We start from the raw sequence: 17,777 nt of genomic DNA, 5'->3' as shown, positions 1-17,777 counted from the left end.
TCTCTCTCTCTCTCTCTCTCTCTCTGCTGCCTGTGGCAGCCATTTTGTGCTGATGCCTGCAGTGCTTTTATCAACACCTCATTCTTTTCTTTACCAAAAAATGAACTGGTCCTTCTTGACATTTGAAGACATCCTCTATTTAGAGGTCAGTCCAGCAAAGAACCGTAAGAAAGGGGAGCAGAACTGTTAGCACCTGGAGCAGGTCATCTGGTTGCAGAGTTCCCTGCTATATGTTTTTAAAAAATAATACCTGGAAGTCTTTGGCACCACAAGGGCATCTCAAAATGCCATATGAGCCTCCCTGGGAAAGGTATTCCATGAAGAGATTGCATATGTCAAGGTAAATCAGGGATGGGGAACCTGTGGCCTTTCAGATGTTGTTGAGTCACAGATCCTATCACCCCTAATTGCTGGCTGGGGCTGATAGGAAGTGGAGTCCAATCACCTTTCCATATCCCTGGGTTAGATTATCAAAAGCAAGTACTGTAAGTCTTTGTTTAGCTGTTTGTTCCCTACATTCGCCTGCCGTTTCAAGGTCAAAACCTGTTGCAGCAACGGAGCGTTTGTCCTCCAAAGTACGTATGTTCCTGGCAAAAAAAGGAGAGGTCTAATGTCACTAGACATCCCCCTCCTACCTTGTCTCTTGATAGCTACGGTTGCCTATTTGGCATTCGCTGTCTGCGCTTCTTGGGCAGAAGACAGATGGGCAGACCTTTAATTGCCAGCCATCATGTCAGGAGAAAAGTTGTCAGGCTCCTTGACATCCTCATGGAAAGCGTCCAGACATCAGGCCAGACTGCAAGATGCATGGCTGTTGGCTAAAATGTGCTGTTCTGCCACTGTCCAGTAAACACACACGTGCTTCCCTGATGTTCTAGAATCATGGAATTGCGGAGCTCGGAGGGACCCCCTGAAATGAAGGAAACTCAACTAAAGAAGTACATTTCATATTGCGTTATGTATTCTCCAATAACTGGGCAAGTCATTCAGAGAAATTAAAGGGTGTTTCCCCCAGCCTTTTCCCAAGATGAAAAATGTAGCTTTCTTTCAAAGCACTAAACTAAGGTTAATCCCAATATAGCAGTTTCAGTGCAATATCACATCTTCAGCAGCAGTGCAGGAGCTCTGCTATCCATCAGGATAAGTCAGCGGCAGCTATTAAAAGGAGCATTATGGGAAATGTGCCCTCCAGCACTGGAAAGGGCCTACATAGAGCTTTCGACAAACTTTTGTACAGATTTGCTTCTCACTGTCACCACGGATTGCTTCCCCCCCCAAAAAAAAGGTCATATTTTATTAAGTGACAAAATACTGTGTTTTGAGAGCATGGGAAACAGGATGTAGCTATAGTGTGTGTGGCCTTTAAGAGGTGTGCCTGTCATCAAACAAACTCCCCTCCCTTGCTGTCAGTGACAGTTTTCTAACAACAAGCCCTAGGGGAGTGTGCATATAAGTGCACATATCGCTGAAAATAAGGCGGGGGAGATGGCAGTGGAAATAGCTTGCGAAAATGTGTATGTTAGGCAAAATGATATGTAATATTAGAAAAAATGTACACTAAATTGCCAACCAGTTTTCATTATATAGATATAGATATCCATATATATTATGAACTGATGCTAAAATGCAGCAAACTGAACTTAAGATTCAAAAACAGAGAGAAACCCGGGGGGGGGGGGGGATTGGCAGATTTCTCATATAATCTTAAGACTTAGAAGGGACCCTGAGGGTCATCTAATCCAACTGCCTACAATGCAGGAATACGCATCTGTCCCATATGGGGATTGAACCTGTAACCTTGGCGTTATCAGTGCCACGCTCTAACCAACTGAGCTATCTAGCTGTCTTCTTGACCTTCCCAAACCAGGAGAGAGGTTTCCTCCTGTTCATTTGGAACTATGAGCTTTGTAGGCAACCCTACTGGGTTGCTTTGTCTCTCAGCTTATAAGCACAGTGTGGTCAAAAGTGCATATGTTGGTGGGTGGGAGGCCGTTGGGTGGCCTCTGCTATCCTACGTGCTTAAAGAGAGGAGTTGGCAGGGCGATTGTGCCACACCTGTGCAAACAAGGCCATCGTGTTTGTCACAGTCTCTGTCGTCGCATTCGCAGAATTCCCCTGTGATGTACCATTCCTGGGGCGAACAGATGCACTTTCCGCAGTGACAAGAACCTGAAAGCACACAAAAAATCATTACTAGCACTTACAGAACAGTGGAACTTTACCCGTCGGGCCTGAAACATCTTGGGCGCACAATCAGTGCCTATTAATAAGCAATTGTCTACAAGGAGATAATCAAGATAAAAGCCCATTGAAGAGAAGAATGCTATAGAGGTGTGCTTTGACTTGAAGAGTTTTCTATAAGGCCCTGTAGTGATTTCTCTCCATACCTCCTCCACCTCCTTCCATTTTGTTTTAATCAGGAGTTACTGTGAAGAGGGAGATGCTTTCGCTTTCTGCCAGAGCTCTAAAATCAAGGCTACTGTTTCCCAGTGGGACAAAGCAGTGTGTGATTTATTAATTAATTAATTTGGCTAAGGTAACAAGGCAAGAAGGGACAGGAGAGATATTCCTTGAGGGCACTGAAGCCACTAAATCCAATCAGGGATTTTTTAAAACAACAACAGCAACAATGAAGTAGTAAGAATAAGCTACACAGCCGTTTATTATCTGCTGGCTGTGGGGGAAGCAGAGCATGCCACAAACACGAAAAGGCTTTTGTTTCTCCAGCCCACGGGTCATATTGGGTGCCCCACTCAAACAGCGGGGAACAGAAGAACTCAAGCACTTGTTTCCATGAGGGATGTCTAACTAACCCCACAACGTATAAAATTGAGGCACAATCCCACTACAAAAAGAAACACTTTCAAGACCTACTGATTTCAGTGGGGGAAATGAATCAATTCTCTCTCTCTCTGGAATGAATGGGAGTTGTGGGGGAGTTTAATTTTGGCTAGATTGTGTGTGCTGGCTTAAGTAGGAACAGTTGCAACCCTCTTTTGGCCTTTCAAGTCTTCCCTGTTTCATAAGGTGATGGTTAAAAGGTAAAGGTAAAGGAACCCCTGATCATTAGGTCCAGTCGTGGCTGACTCTGGGGTTGCGGCGCTCATCTCGCTTTATTGGCTGAGGGAGCCGGCATACAGCTTCCAGGTCATGACTAATCCGCTTCTGGCGAACCAGAGCAGCTCACGGAAATGCCGTTTACCTTCCCGCTGGAGTGGTACCTATTTATCTACTTGCACTTTGATGTGCTTTCGAACTGCTAGGTAGGCAGGAGCTGGGACCGAGCAACGGGAGCTCACCCCGTCGTGGGGATTCGAACCGCTGACCTTCTGATCGGCAAGTCCTAGGCTCTGTGGTTTAACCCACAGCGCCACCCGCGTCCCAAGGTGATGGTTACTGGATTATTATTATTTATCCAGAAGATCTGTCCTTGCATCCAGGGGTTGGATCTTAGAATCACAGAGCTGGAAGGAATCCTGAAGGTCATGTAGACCAACCCCCTGCAATGCAGGATCTCAAGGGCTCCTGGCACTTTCTGCCTCTGATGAGTTTAGGCTCAGCCCAACTGGGCTGGTGTCCCTGTTCTGCCATCAACTTCACTGGCATACTGAGTTGTGTTTTTGTGTGTGGACAATGTGTCTTTTCAACCACAATGCTCCACCACCAGGAATCGCAGCTGGAGGTGCCGGCAACGCTAATGTGAAGAATCAGCTGTTGAAATAAATTCTTCAAAAATAAATCTTTCAGGCAGAAACCTGGAAACGCAGCCAGAAATTAAGCTGAGCCTGTAGCTGCCAGATGTTTTAAGATTTCATTATTATTTTTTAAGAAAAGTGTTTTGCACAAAATGCAAAGCTCCATTAACAGCTTGATCTTCAGACATGCTCACCAGCGTATAATTGCTCGATATGGTACCATAACAACCGCCCTAGAACAAATGTAATAAAATGGCCTTAAAGGCTAATCATTTCTTAGAATAAGGTGCGTGTCCTCTTCTGCGCTAAGAGCGAGCCAGTGAAGGATTAGTTGGGTTAAGAACAGCAGCCTAGCATCAGTCTTTCATACTCTGAAAAAAAGGCATAATATTGTTTCCCCAGGCAGCTAACCATCAAACTTCCTTTGTTTAATTGCAGTGCATACAAGGTGCAGGATACTGCAGCTAAAGTGGTTTTTTCCACAGCTCCCATCATCCTTGATTGTTGGCCATCCTGGTTGGGGCTGATGAGAGATGAACCCCACAACCTCTGTAGTATGTTTACTACCCCATATTCCATGATTCCTGTTGCCTATTGAGACAGGTAAGAAGGAAGACAAGAAGCCAAAGCGAATGAAAGGCAAACCCACCAAAATTCTATTCTTTCCCCCTTTCTCTTTCACGCCAAGTTCTACAAGCAAGTAGTTAAGTATACCAGTATATATTCTGCAATGACAAATAGTTTGCAATTAAACCCGGAGAGGAAAAATAATTTAACGTATACCTAAAACTGCCTAATTCTCCACCACACAACACACACACACACAAACCATTCCACTGCTGGAGTGGAATGTGAAAACAATGCGCAGTGTGAAAAAAGGTGTGCAGCCTGGGAGTCATTTTGGACTCACAGCTGTCCGTGGAGGCGCAGGTCAATTCTGTGTCCAGGGTAGCTGTTTATTAGCTCCGTCTGGTACACAGACTGAGACGGTCTCGCCAGAGACGTGCATGCCCTAGTTATCTCTTGCTTGAACTACTGCAATGCGCTCTATATGGGGCTACCTTTGAAGGTGACCCGGAAACTACAACTAATCCAGAATGCAAAAGCTAGACTGGTGACCGGGAGCAGCTGCCGAGACCACATAACACCAGTCTTGAAAGATCTACATTTGCTCCCAGTACGTTTCCGAGCACAATTCAAAGTGTTGGTGCTGACCTTTAAAGACCTAAATGGCCTCATTCCAGTATACATGATGGAGCTTCTCCACCCCCATCGTTCAGCCCAGACACTGAGGTCCAGCTCTGAGGGCCTTCTGGCAGTTCCCTCACTGCAAGAAGCCAAGTTACAGGGAACCAGGCAGAGGGCCTTGTCGGTAGTGGCACCTGCCCTGTGGAATGGCCTCCCACCAGATATCAAAGAGAAAAACAACTACCAGACTTTTAGAAGACATCTGAAGGCAGCTCTGTTTAGGGAAGCTTTCAATGTTTAACAGACTATTGTGTTTTAATATTTTGTTGGAAGTCGCCCAGATGGGCGGTGTATAAATAATAAATTACTATATTACTATTATAATGAAGAACTTGTGCAGTTTTAACTCATTCAGCATTTTGCCTAAGAGGGGAATTTCCTTACTTTCTATTTTCAGTTGCTCAGCTGAATACACAGTAGCTAAGCAGAACTCGGATTTAAAGATGGTGGATCAGTCTTTGCTCTGTGGAAGTTTCATTTACAATTACTGTTCCACCTTGTCAGAAGAACCAGTCACACATTTGTACACCAGGGATGGGGGACCTATGGATCTTCAGGTGCTGTGGGGCTCCAGTCTCCATCATTTTCCAGCCAGCATGGCCAATGGTCAGGGATGATAAGGCTGGGGTCCAGAAACATCCAAAGGACCAAAGGTTTCCACATTCCTGGCTTCAGACAACATCAGGCAAACCCTGCAGTGCAGCAATATCTCTCTCAACTATGTTCTATGCTCAGAACCAGTATCCCTTTAAGAGCCATGTCCGCTCACCCCCCGCCTTGTGTTGATGGTAGCAGCCATATGGGTCTTCTGTTCACCACGGCTAGAAGCAAGGAACTCAAACAGGAGGCCACTGTGCTAGGTTTTGGAAGTTTTCAACACAGCACAATGGGGCCCAGCTGCCCACAGTGGTGGCAAACATCCCACAGGACTAGTGTCAGCCCTTTATATGAGCCTCTCAGTAGCAATCTGCATCCTAGCCCATGCGCAGAACCTGATTTTTTGCCTATTGCTGAAAACCAGAGTAGCGGGACACAGACATTCTGCCCACTGTGAGAAAGGCAGGCAATGACTTGATCGTGAACTTGAAAGTGTCCCACATTGGCACATGGGAAATTAAGAAAGCGCTGTCATGGGCAGTGCACATGGCATTTGAAAAGGCCATTTGCAGTATTAGAAAAGCGAGATACTAAATACATGCCGATGAATCCTGAGAGAGACAGAGGTGAGGTTTGGTGTTTTTTTATAAAAAAAAAATTAAATAAAACAGGAACCAAAGAATCACATCCTACACAATTTTAGAAGATTATTTAACTCTCTTTCCAACCCAGAGGGCTTCAATCACCACTGAGCCAGTCTTTTCTTAAAATGTCTGCATTTGGTACAAATTTGATAGCTTCGAAGAAGCAGCCATAATACAGTTTGCAACCGAAAACGAATGGCAATCTAACAAGGTATAAAACCTCTGAAATGAAGGAACCCCCTCAGACTTTGATGGATATGAAAGGAATCGGCAGTCCAAAAGAAAAGAGAAAGAATCTCTTCCCACTCCAGACAAGTTTAGCAAACGTGCTCACACACCTGCTGGCAACACTTGGAACATCATGCCAAGATATAATCCCTCATACACAATGGCCTCATATAGATACGTACACCCACAACTATACCTGCAAATGGGACCACACACTGTTGGTAAACAATGCCTGAAAGGAAAGCTTCTAAATACAAAACGGAGAACCTCATGACAAGAGTTCTCTGTATTGTAAAATCATTTTGAAAAGCTGTCAAACAGCGAGGGGGCTATGAAAGTTGAGTGCTACAATTTATAACCTGCAGGCTGTGCTTTTTTTAATCTCCCAGAGCATGTCCATACACCGTGGCACTCTGTTTCCCCGCACTTACCCTTCCCTGAGCACAATATGCCGTCCGCCGATTCGCAGAAACTTCTGCTCTCGCTTTCCGTCATGTTGCACTTCCTTGGGTGCTGACACAACTTCCCAAACCATCCATCCTTGCAAATGCATCGACCGCAGGAACACATGCCGTGACCTAGAAGGAGAGATGGCGAGGCAGGGAGAAGTTTGTATTTTAAGTTTACTATGAGGGACGGGTCCTGCACAGGACATTATGCTGCCCAGGGTGAGCAAGACTGCAACTCCCTCCTGCAGCTGACCAGCCAGGTACTTGGATTTTACTTCAGCAATGGCCATGAGGCACCACTCTCCACCGCACCTGAGGGTGGCAGGCTACATTATGGGGCACAGGGCAGGTCACATAGGACTTGTAGCTTCCAACAAAGGGGGAATGGCTGAGGAAAGCTCAAAAAGAATGGCTGTGGAAACAGTATTTCATTGGGAATGTATTTCACAAAGAATAGATGGGATTAGGGGAAGGAGGTGGCAATTGGCTGTTGGCAGTTGGCAATTGGCATTTGGGAATTGCTTGCTTATGTTAGTTCCATCTTGACTGTGAAGGTGAGAGGACTTCATGCGGACATTGTCTGGAGGAGTTTGTAAATGATACTTGTTCAAATGTTGCCAGCCTGACAAGTGAAAGGATTTATTTTCAACTATTTGTGAAAGGCACATAAAAAAAATATTCACAGATAGCTAACAGGAACTGCCACCACTGCCTCCCTCTCACACACCCAGCAATTGCTTTCTGAGGCAGCCACCTCACTCTGCCTTATGGCAGTAACAGCACCGGTATGGGGTCAAAACAGGCTGAGATGGATTCTCGTTCACTTTGTCAACAAAGGAGAAGCTTCACCTGCTAAATCTCTATGACCAAAGCCTGGTTGGGGCACAGGGAAATGAGCCACGCAAAAAAGTTCTGTGGTAAGCGCGGCCCTGAGTCCAAACAACATCCCTGCTTGTCAGACAATGCCATGCCAATGGAACAGAGTGCAACAGCCGGAGTTTCCCAAGGCAGGGCTTAAGCCAGATTGAAAAAAATACGTTGGAATGCTGTGCGAAAAGCTCACTTTGCCACACTTTGGGAAAGGCCTTCTGTACTTTTCAGAGCTCTCAGGCAGGGCAAAATTCAGCATGTGCAATCACATCAATCGGTGCGACTTTGTGACTGAAGAAGATGCACCTGTTGGACATCTGCCGACACCAGACCTCTTATGGTGGGCATGCCCCAGGGAACTGGACTGGCCTGCTGCTCCCTCACACGTGCACACACTGTATCCCTGAGTATTTGGAAATGCACTGTTCCGTACTTTGAGCACTGCTGTGCACAAAGAAGAGGGCTTGCTGCGTGCAATGTGAATCAGTCCTTCAGCCCTTTGTGAACAGCAGGAAAGGGACTTTGCTAATTTCCATGTTTATATGTCTAGAAGTCTTTGAGCTGTTCTTATTTGTGTACACAGCGGCCTGAAGAACAACTTGTGGAGTCGAGTCACGTTACCCTTTCCAGTCCACTTATTGATTGTTCTTCATACAAAGTTAAGCACTCAATAACTATGGCATGCTGCGTACTTTACGGTGGGCAAACTGGATCTCCTTCTACACTCACCTTCGCAAACATGCATCTGCATACATAAACAGGAACCTGTTTGCAAATGTGTATGTAAGCCTACATGAATATTTAAAGTGGGCAGTGATTTATAATTGGTTGCAGTCTCCAATATGTAATTGCTCCAGGGGTAACCATGACAATCAGTCCATAAATCAGGTCCCCACACACAATCTGATCCATCATATATTTCATGGACAAATATTGTACAGATTGGAAAGATGAGGGAGTGCACACAACCCTTAGTCAGCAAAAGTGTCTCATTTAGCAATGTTAACAGGGTTCAATTTGGAAGAGAGGGACTACAGCAAAAATGGCCTCAGCCCAGTATACCTGAAGGAGCATCTCTACCCCCATCGTTCTGCCCAGACACTGAGGTCTAGCTCTGAGGGCCTTCTGGCAGTTCCTTCACTGCAAGAAGCCAAGTTACAGGGAACCAGGCAGAGGGCCTTCTTGGTAGTGGCGCCTGCTTTGTGGAACGCCCTCCCGCCAGATGTCAAGGAAATAAACAACTATCTGACTTTTAGAAGACATCTGAAGGCAGCCCTGTTTAGGGAGGTTTTTAATGTTTGATGTTTTATTGTGCTTTTAATTCTGTTGGGAGCTGCCCAGAGTGGCTGGGGAAACCCGGCCAGATGGGCGGGGTATGTATAAACAAACAAACAAATTATTATTACTACTATTATTATCACTAATCATACAACCTATTTTATCAGAAGGTATCATTTACTGTGGAAAGTGTGTGCAAACTCCTTTCCCTCTTATGATTCTTACCCTTATGCTTCACTGTTTCGCCCTCTCTCCATGACCATGCCAAATTTAGTGAAAATTCAAAGCCCTATTTAGTGATAATTGTTTCACTACCCTTAAACCTATGAAATGTGATTCAGATTTTGTCTCATTGATTTGTGAGCTGGCTACACACAGTTTTTACTCTCTCTCAGCTTCAGTTATCCAAGGGTATAGAATGGGGGTAACAGAGCCACCCTCACTGGGCTCTTGTGAGCATCACAACAAAAATAATTGTTAAATGCATTAAGCACTGAAAGTGAAATTTAAATGATGAATAAAATTATTTAGTAGTTCTATTTTATTTTTCATCATGGCGAACTCCCCGCCCAGAACATTTTTATTCTTTGGGATTTGGATGTTGCACAGATTTCCTTTTGAAACAGCTCACATTTGAAAGCGTTATAATATTCTAAACATGTTTAGTACTCCAAGGAGAAGGATGACCTGTGCACTGAAGTCTGCAATCCTAAGCACATTTACTTGGAAATAAGTTCCATTGTAATCAATGGCATTATTTTAAGGGAATGGAACAGACTATTTAGGGCATCTCCCCTTTTGACTTCTCTGAGCAGAAGGCTAAAGCATTGGGCCACAGGTCTTGCTGAGAAAGCTCGTTCCTTTCTTCTTCAGATGACAGGCAGCTGCATTTTCAAGTCACTATAATAAACATGTAAGATCACGGCTGCTTACTCCCTCATCTATCACATTCTTCTCCTTATACGTACCTGGGCCTAGAGTCAGAAAAGAAAGCTATTCATCAATCTCTGCTAGTCAGAGAGGGCAGGTGACCATTTTTATTCAGATCACCTGCATTGCCATTCACTTTTTCCTCTCTCATTTCAGTAGGCATCTAATCTCAAGACAAAATCCCTGCCTTTCTCCGAGGTCCCTTCAGCTGTAACACTTTCTGCTTTCTCAGGGGAGCCTAAGGCTTCTGTCCTTTGCAGCAAAAATGAGACTGAAGTTGGTTCCCAATGTAGCGATGCAGAGTGGCATGCACACACTGAATAAGAAAATGAAGTTTCTCTGCCCTGTGCCTTAAAATAAGCTGTGCAATACCTTATCTCGTGCATCTCCATGGGAACCAGGAGACAACTTCAGCCTTGCACAGCAGAAACTTCCGTGGCAAGCAGCACAACTTTCAATGCAAATGGCTTTTCCAAGGCATAGTGTCAAGCAGGCATTTTAACAAAGCAAATCTGGCAGATGGTAAATTGGTGGTAAATATTTTCCAAGAGCAACATGAACCCAGTGTACACCAGTGAAAAGGGTTTTGGCACTTGACTCCTACCTTCATTTCTGTGCCTATCTCCATCTGCAAAAATCCATACTGCAAATCTGAAACACTGCCCTGATTTAGAGTTATGCAATATATGCATTTCTGTTTTAATGATAACACTACCAATAGCAAATTTAGGTTGTGCGAGTTGATTTGGAACTCTTACACACAAACTTCCTTTGCCAAAAAGAGAGAGACTTTTTGCAGTGATGAAAGTGACAGAGAAAGGCAGTGGAAAGTGTGGGGTAATGCTTGCTTTGATGGTTCAGTGTTGTCTAACTTCCCCGCAAACAAACCAGCATAAATGTTCAAATGCACAGGTCAACTGAAGCAACCTTATTCAGCCTACGGTTCCTTGAGTCACTCCTCATTTTCTTCCACATGTCAATTTAAGAAACCATCAGGATCCTTTAAAACCAATTATATGGCAATTCCGGACTGTGGTGGGTTGCTCTTTGATCTGCTCCAGAGCTGTATATTTGTTCCCAGTATTCTCCTTACATAACATGTACTTTGGGGCTGCTGGACAGCAGACTTGCAGGAAATCGTTTCATCAGGAGTCTGATCTGATAAAGAGGATGAAGAGTGTGCATTATGCTGGGCACCTTGCTTTAATTTAACAACATACCACTGCAGACAACGCCATCTATGTCTTCACATTGCCGATCGTCACACTCGCAGATTTTGCCATATATTTTGGACTCTCCTGGAGGGAAACAAGTGCACTGGCCACATTCACATTTCCCTGTAAGAATAAGCACTCCATCAGTCGCATGCAACAATCAGAGCTGCATTGGGTCATTAAGGAAGTGGCAAATAAATATAAAGATCGTATTGAAATACAAATGCAATGATTCAAAAGGAGAAATTCTAGAAAGACTGCTACATCAAGGCTCCTACCTCTATAAAGGGAGCTACCTTGAAAAGGTTTGGCTGGCTGCCCATTTGGCCAATATCACCCACTGGCAGTGGACTCCAGGGTCTTCCCTATCATGAGCTACCTGGCTTAGAAGATGCCCAGGATTAGACACAGAACCTCCCACATCCAAAGCAGGTGCTCAACCACTGAGGTATAGGCCTTCCATGTTAGGAAGGTGTCATGGTACCCACATCTCATGGCTTCTTTCTATACCACTGGAGGACATCTGGAAGCCTAGAGTCTAGTGAGCTCAGTCCACACTGCCATTTCTTCATAAATGTGTAGTCAACAGTGAAGAAGAAAGTACTTCTTCATGCAGAACATAGTTAAACTATGGAATTCACTCCCACAGGAGGCAAAAGCAGATTTGACAAATGCATGGCGTATAAGGCAATCAATGGCCACTAGCATCAGTGGCTATGGACGGGAGAGAGACCTTGAGCTATCCATCAATCAGGCAATGGCTTTTTCCACCTGCCTTGCCCCACCCTCCAGCCCCTAGGAGCCTTTCCCAGACCATGACCTTGAAAATAGCAGGAGCAGCTGGGGAGAAAACAGAGGAGTTCAGGATAGATATAGATATAGATATAGATATAGATATAGATATAGATATAGATAGATATAGATATAGATATAGATATAGATATAGATATAGATATAGATATAGATATAGATATAGATATAGATATAGATATAGATATAGATATAGATATAGATATAGATATAGATATAGATATATAGATATAGATATAGATATAGATAGTGTGTCCTTGTTTATCAATTTGATCCTTTTACATGGGTTTGTATGTTTTGTGATATTTTAGGCATTGCAATTAGCAATTATCTTTTCCTGAGTTTAGCAATTCTTTATTGTAACTGATAAGTTTCATTATTATTTGCTGATATTTAATTTTATTGTTTACTATTATATTCAAATGGATTAGTGAATATATTTTTTGTTTGACATGAGTTGTTGATTTCAAAGCTATTTTTTTCTATTGGATCATACTGTTAGTAGGTGTGTGAGCTTTGCTGACTTTCGTTGTTTCTTCTGCTTGTCAACCGCCTTGTGTATAGTAATATAGAAAGGTGGTATACAAATTAAAAGTGAAATGAAATGAAATGGTCTATGTTTACTGTCGTCATCATCATCATCATCATTTTTAATTTGTATACCGCCTTTCTATCTTACAATACTCAAGGCGGTTTACAAGCTGAAGAAACAAAATTGTACATCTTATAACATTCTAATGCAATACAAAAATGTGATAATAAAACATAACTTTAAAATAGGCAACCTCCATCAAAAAAGTAACATTCAACAATCATTAGAATACTATAAATAATAATATCAACATATAAAAGTTAAACAGAAACCCACTCAACAGTTACAATAATATCTAAACTATAATCAATAAACCAACAGCAAGCCACAGTACATAAAACAATACAATACACATTGAGAAGCAGAGGGTAGAGCAAGGCAGGTGGAAGGAGGCCTTGCCTGGTGGAGTCTCTCCCCTCACAGTTCTTCCTCCAGGAACAGCTCCCTTATGAGGACTCCTAGGGCTGGAGGGTGGGGCAAGGCAGGTGGAAGGAGGCCTTGCCTGATGGAGTCTCTCCCCTCAGAAGCAGGGTGCCCTTAGGTACCAGTTGCTAGGAGCTGAAGCTGGGGAGAGTGATGTTGCACAAAGGTCCTGCTTGCCAGCTTCCCACAGGCATCAGTGAGAACAGAGTGCTGGGCTAAATGGGCCTCTGGCTTTTCTTATGTTCTTTCTGATCCGGGATGGCTTTTCTTTTGTTTTTCTTGGAAGTCAAGGTCAAGGGTTACATAGGGTTCCCATATTGTCTCCCAAGCAGGCAGTGTCTGGACTCAGACATGCGAAATTAGCTTCAGCAAGGTGTCCTTAGAATTGGCTGAGCCACTTTAGACTGAAGGCAAGGGAATCAGTATGCATCCTGAACGCATGTTGCTTGGAATTGCAAGTGGGGACAGTGCTGTCATGTTCGTGCCCTGCTTGTGGGCTACCCAGAAGAAGCATCTGGTTGGCCACAGGATACCAGACTCAATGGGCCTCTGGTCTGATCCAGCAAGGTGCTTCTTGTGTTTATCATCTACCAGCCCTGTTTCCCTACACTGCTTCTCTGTTGCCCCAATGCAGGAATCTCAGCTAAAGCATCCATGGCCACCCAACCTCTGCTTATAAGCCTCCAAGGAAGGAGAGGAGATGATGCAGTTCAGACTGTACTGCATCAGAGAGAACGCACCCCACAGAAAGGTGTCAGAAATTATTTCAAAGAGCTTACAAGTCAACCAGCCAATACATTCCCACATTCTATGGATGACATCAACTGTAGAATGTATATTCTACCATGCACCTATTCCAACATTGCATCTAATACACGTTAGTCTGGACAATTCCAAAAGATTCGGGGGGAAAGCAATAAATAAAAACCATGGATAAATTACAGGTACATATACACACACTAGTCTCTTCTCCCTCACATATTGTGTCAGAAACCAGTGCTTTCTTCAAAATACCTTCCACACACACACCCCCCCACACACAAGTGTGTCTTGTGATCACAATTTTGAGAGTTGGACTTATGTGCAACACAATGCAGTGGCTAAAATTATTATTAATAATAATTCTTAGTTTAGGTAAAGGTACCCCTGCCCGTACGGGCCAGTCGTGTCCGACTCTAGGGTTGTGCGCCCATCTCGCTTAAGAGGCCGGGGGCCAGCGCTGTCCGGAGACACTTCCGGGTCACGTGGCCAGCGTGACGAAGCTGCTCTGGCAAGCCGGCACCAGCGCAGCACACGGAAACGCCGTTAACCTTCCTGCTATAAAGCGGTACCTATTTATCTACTTGCACTTAGGGGTGCTTTCGAACTGCTAGGTGGGCAGGAGCAGGGACTGAAAGACGGGAGCTCACCCCACCGCGGGGATTTGAACCTCCGACCATGCGACTGGCAAGCCCTAGGCACTGAGGTTTTACCCACAGCGCCACCCGCGTCCCTAATTCCTAGTTTACATCAAATAACAAAGACTTGAAGCCAATCCACTCAATTGTTTCTTTTTTCTTCTGAAGTGTGGAGTATATTCTACCATTCCCTATAACATTTGTCACCATCTTTTTTTAAAAGAAAAATTCACCTCCTCCCCCATCCTTCACCCCCTCAAAAGTAGCCAATTTGCTTGACAGATGGGCAGAAAAAAGCTTAGTCGCGTAGCACAGGACTAAATTCCAGGTCGCTCTATTAAAGAGGCTGGCGTATTGGGCCAAAGAAAAGAACCCAGCAACAACAAAACAGGAGAGCCCATTTTCAGGACGCAGAGGGAGATAATTTCAGCAGCTGTCCTATTTTGTTGAATGTGTCTGCTGTGGAAATAACAGCAGGCCCACACGGCCTGGCCCTTTCCTCTTGCTTTGCCTTGCGATAACCATACTTTCAACGCAAACTTGATCATTTGAGTAATTAGAGGAAATCACAGGGAAAAAATGAAAAAGGGATCAACACTTTCACCAACGCGTTTTTCCCTTCCCTGGAATAATAGGTTTACCATAGCAACCCGGATGCAAGAGGGGGGAAATGAACACCAGAAATGTCCTCAGCTCTTTTTAAAAGTACAGCACATACAGAAACAATAAAAGGGTGAGAGCTGGACTTTTGGCAAGTAAAAGAAGTGCAGATTAAAGGTGAGAAAACTCCTCTCAGCTCAGTTTGGAACTGACTCGGTATTTACAGTGTTTTATTGAGTCAGACCATCAGTTCATCAGTAATGTCTATGCTGACTGGCAGTGGCCTTGCAGGCTATCAATCAAGAGTCTCTCCAACCCCTCCCGGTAGATTGTGTACCACAGGGTTTCCCAAACTTGGGTCTCCAGCTGTTTTTGGACTATAATTCCCATCATCCCTGACCACTGGGCCTGCTAGCTAGGGATGATGGGAGTTGTAGTCCAATAACAGCTGGAGATCCAAGTTTGGGAAACACTGGGTATGTTTCTGCAGTTGCCACCTATTGGCAAAAAGGCAAAGGTGTTATTTAGAAAAGTTGTAATTAAGCATACTTGGAGGTCTGTGCCTCAGATGCTCGTATGTTGTTCAGAAAAGGATGAATATCCTAGGCACTCTGCAGACTTGCCATAGATATCAAAGTGGGAAAAGTCCATTAGGTTAAGGGACAGAATTCACATACCCCAGGTACGAGAAATGGATTCCACACCAGAAATTTCCACCGACAAACCCAGGGCCCTGGTACCATTTTTTTAGAGGAGGATCACTAAAACAAAACAGCAGTGAAGGTCTAAAAGTATCACACTTTTTCTTCTCTAAGCTTTTCGTTGCATTTTGTATGATAAAGAGACCAGGGATGGAGAACCTTTTCCATCCCCGAAGACTCTTTCTGGCAGTAATCCCCCAGTCGGATGCTCTGAGTGGTTACCGCTAGCGAAAGTTTCATTTTTCACAGAATATAATGCACATAATACATTTGTCATTCTGAAGTATGTTGATTCTGGATCCAAAATATGCTAGACAAATACAAAGGCTCAAAATACTAATCTAAGAGTTTTATTTCTGCAAAAGAAAGAAAGAAAGAAAACGCTACACTCTTTAGATAGGCCAAAGTTATTATTTCCACCCACAGATGTTCAAGTTGCTTAAGGACACATTGTAAGGACATTGGCATTTTGGCCCATTATTGTACGCACCACATGATGCTATTATGTTGCCATTCACTATTGTCCAGGTTTTTTTTAAATTTAACAAATGAGGAAAGCTGCTGAAATGACTGGTGCAAAGAGTTACACTGAATATAACACTTACCCACAATGCTGGGACCATTAATTACATGTATTTGAACCAATTTGCAGATGCCTACAGAGGATAATAAAAGCTTCTTTGTAAACTGTGAGTTTTGATTTAAATACCGTGTGCTAGAAGTTGAACTACAGTATATAATTTATTGGAATTTCTGCCCCTTTCTACAGCCTGCAAAATGTCAAAGAAAAAGTGAATAATAATAAGTGTTCCTACAGAAACACCATAATTTCCTTTACATTCCTATAATGGGCAGATTTTTCCCTACTCTTTTCATTCCAAGTTCATACTTTCTCAGCTGCAACAAGGGACGAAGGGGAAATTTCAGTTTTACATAAAGCATTTGGGGTCAAATTACAACATTGGTCTATTGATCTATACAACAGATCCAAAGCCTGTTGCCACAGTAACAGAGTGCTTTGCAATTTTGAACGTATCCTTGTATTACCCCAATTTTACAGATTGGGAGCTAAGACAAAGGCTACCCATTGTTCTAGAGAATATTGTCTCCGTATTTGGGTCTTCAGTGCAGTTTATATGGGCACGTATTCAATTTCCATTACAAGTCTGGATGGCAATATCAAATAAATGGTTACACAAAATGAACACACATCTAAATGTTCAGAGGGTGCCATTTTCCAGATCAGAGCATTGTGGTGTTTTGCCTTGCATTTAATACCTGTAACCAATTTCGGCTTTTAAAGGTTGTCGAGATGATTCATTATCTGCTTTGCAACCAAATAATTAGAGAATCAACCATAGTGCTGGTACACCTGAGCACAGTGGTGGTGGTGGCTGTGGAGGAGGCGGCCAAGGTGCTAGGACGCAGCACTTCACATTTTGCCTCTGGCAGCAAAACCTCCAGGGGCAGCCCTGTTCCCCGGCAAGTGCACACAAAACTGAAATCTGAAAAGTTGTGATGTGCCAACAAATGTTTTCCTGGGCATCGGACTGTTTATGAATAACCGGACACTGTTTTCAAACAAGTTAAGTTCATCCCAATCTCCATCCCTTCCAAAAACAAGTACCAAACCTGGGATATGTGAAACTCTATGGCAAAGAAGGGATCATCTGACTATGCGCAGAGTGCATCTTTATCATCATCGTGAAATTCTACAGCTTCTCCCCCACAGAGCTAAGAGTAAGAAGCAGGCCTTTGAGTGACTACAATAAACGCTTCAACTTTGGGGTCAAATTCAACATGGTGAGAAATGTGTAATGGTGCTTTTGTCATTGGAACTTTTAAAAATAGCAGCGGTTGGGTGCCTTAAGCCAGATTGCAACCATAGTGTGGAAGAGATAAAAGGTCTAACTCCCACCTTCCCTTGTGGTATTTTCCAGGTGAACATCCTACCCCCTTCCCAAGCAGCTATTTGCTCCAGGAAGCAAGTGAGAACCGTCAAGTGAAAGCTCATGCACTGCCAACAGGGAGAGGGTGCTGGGAGCAGCAAACTCTTGCAAAGTAGTGCAAGCCAGTGGGATTGAATTGTAGAGAGGATGCA

General features: G+C 43.8%; 1 protein-coding gene across 1 annotated transcript in view; it reads right to left on the bottom strand.

Moving 5' to 3' along the window:
* ITGBL1 (integrin subunit beta like 1) overlaps nucleotides 1-17,777 on the bottom strand; it is a 134,542-nt gene that overhangs the window by 4,492 nt on the left and 112,273 nt on the right. The window contains exons 8-10 of the mRNA XM_081198481.1: nucleotides 11,160-11,276; nucleotides 6,844-6,990; nucleotides 2,056-2,169 (exon numbers count right to left, since the gene is read on the bottom strand). Of these exons, the coding sequence (XP_081054607.1) occupies nucleotides 2,056-2,169; nucleotides 6,844-6,990; nucleotides 11,160-11,276 (378 nt within the window). The remainder of the gene's footprint in view (nucleotides 1-2,055; nucleotides 2,170-6,843; nucleotides 6,991-11,159; nucleotides 11,277-17,777) is intronic.

This window comes from Podarcis bocagei (genome assembly GCF_964188305.1).
Source record: "Podarcis bocagei genome assembly, chromosome: 6".
Classification (NCBI taxonomy): Eukaryota; Metazoa; Chordata; class Lepidosauria; order Squamata; family Lacertidae; genus Podarcis; species Podarcis bocagei.
The sequence above is the reverse complement of the archived record's forward strand: the minus strand, read 5'-3'. Positions and strand labels throughout refer to the sequence as shown.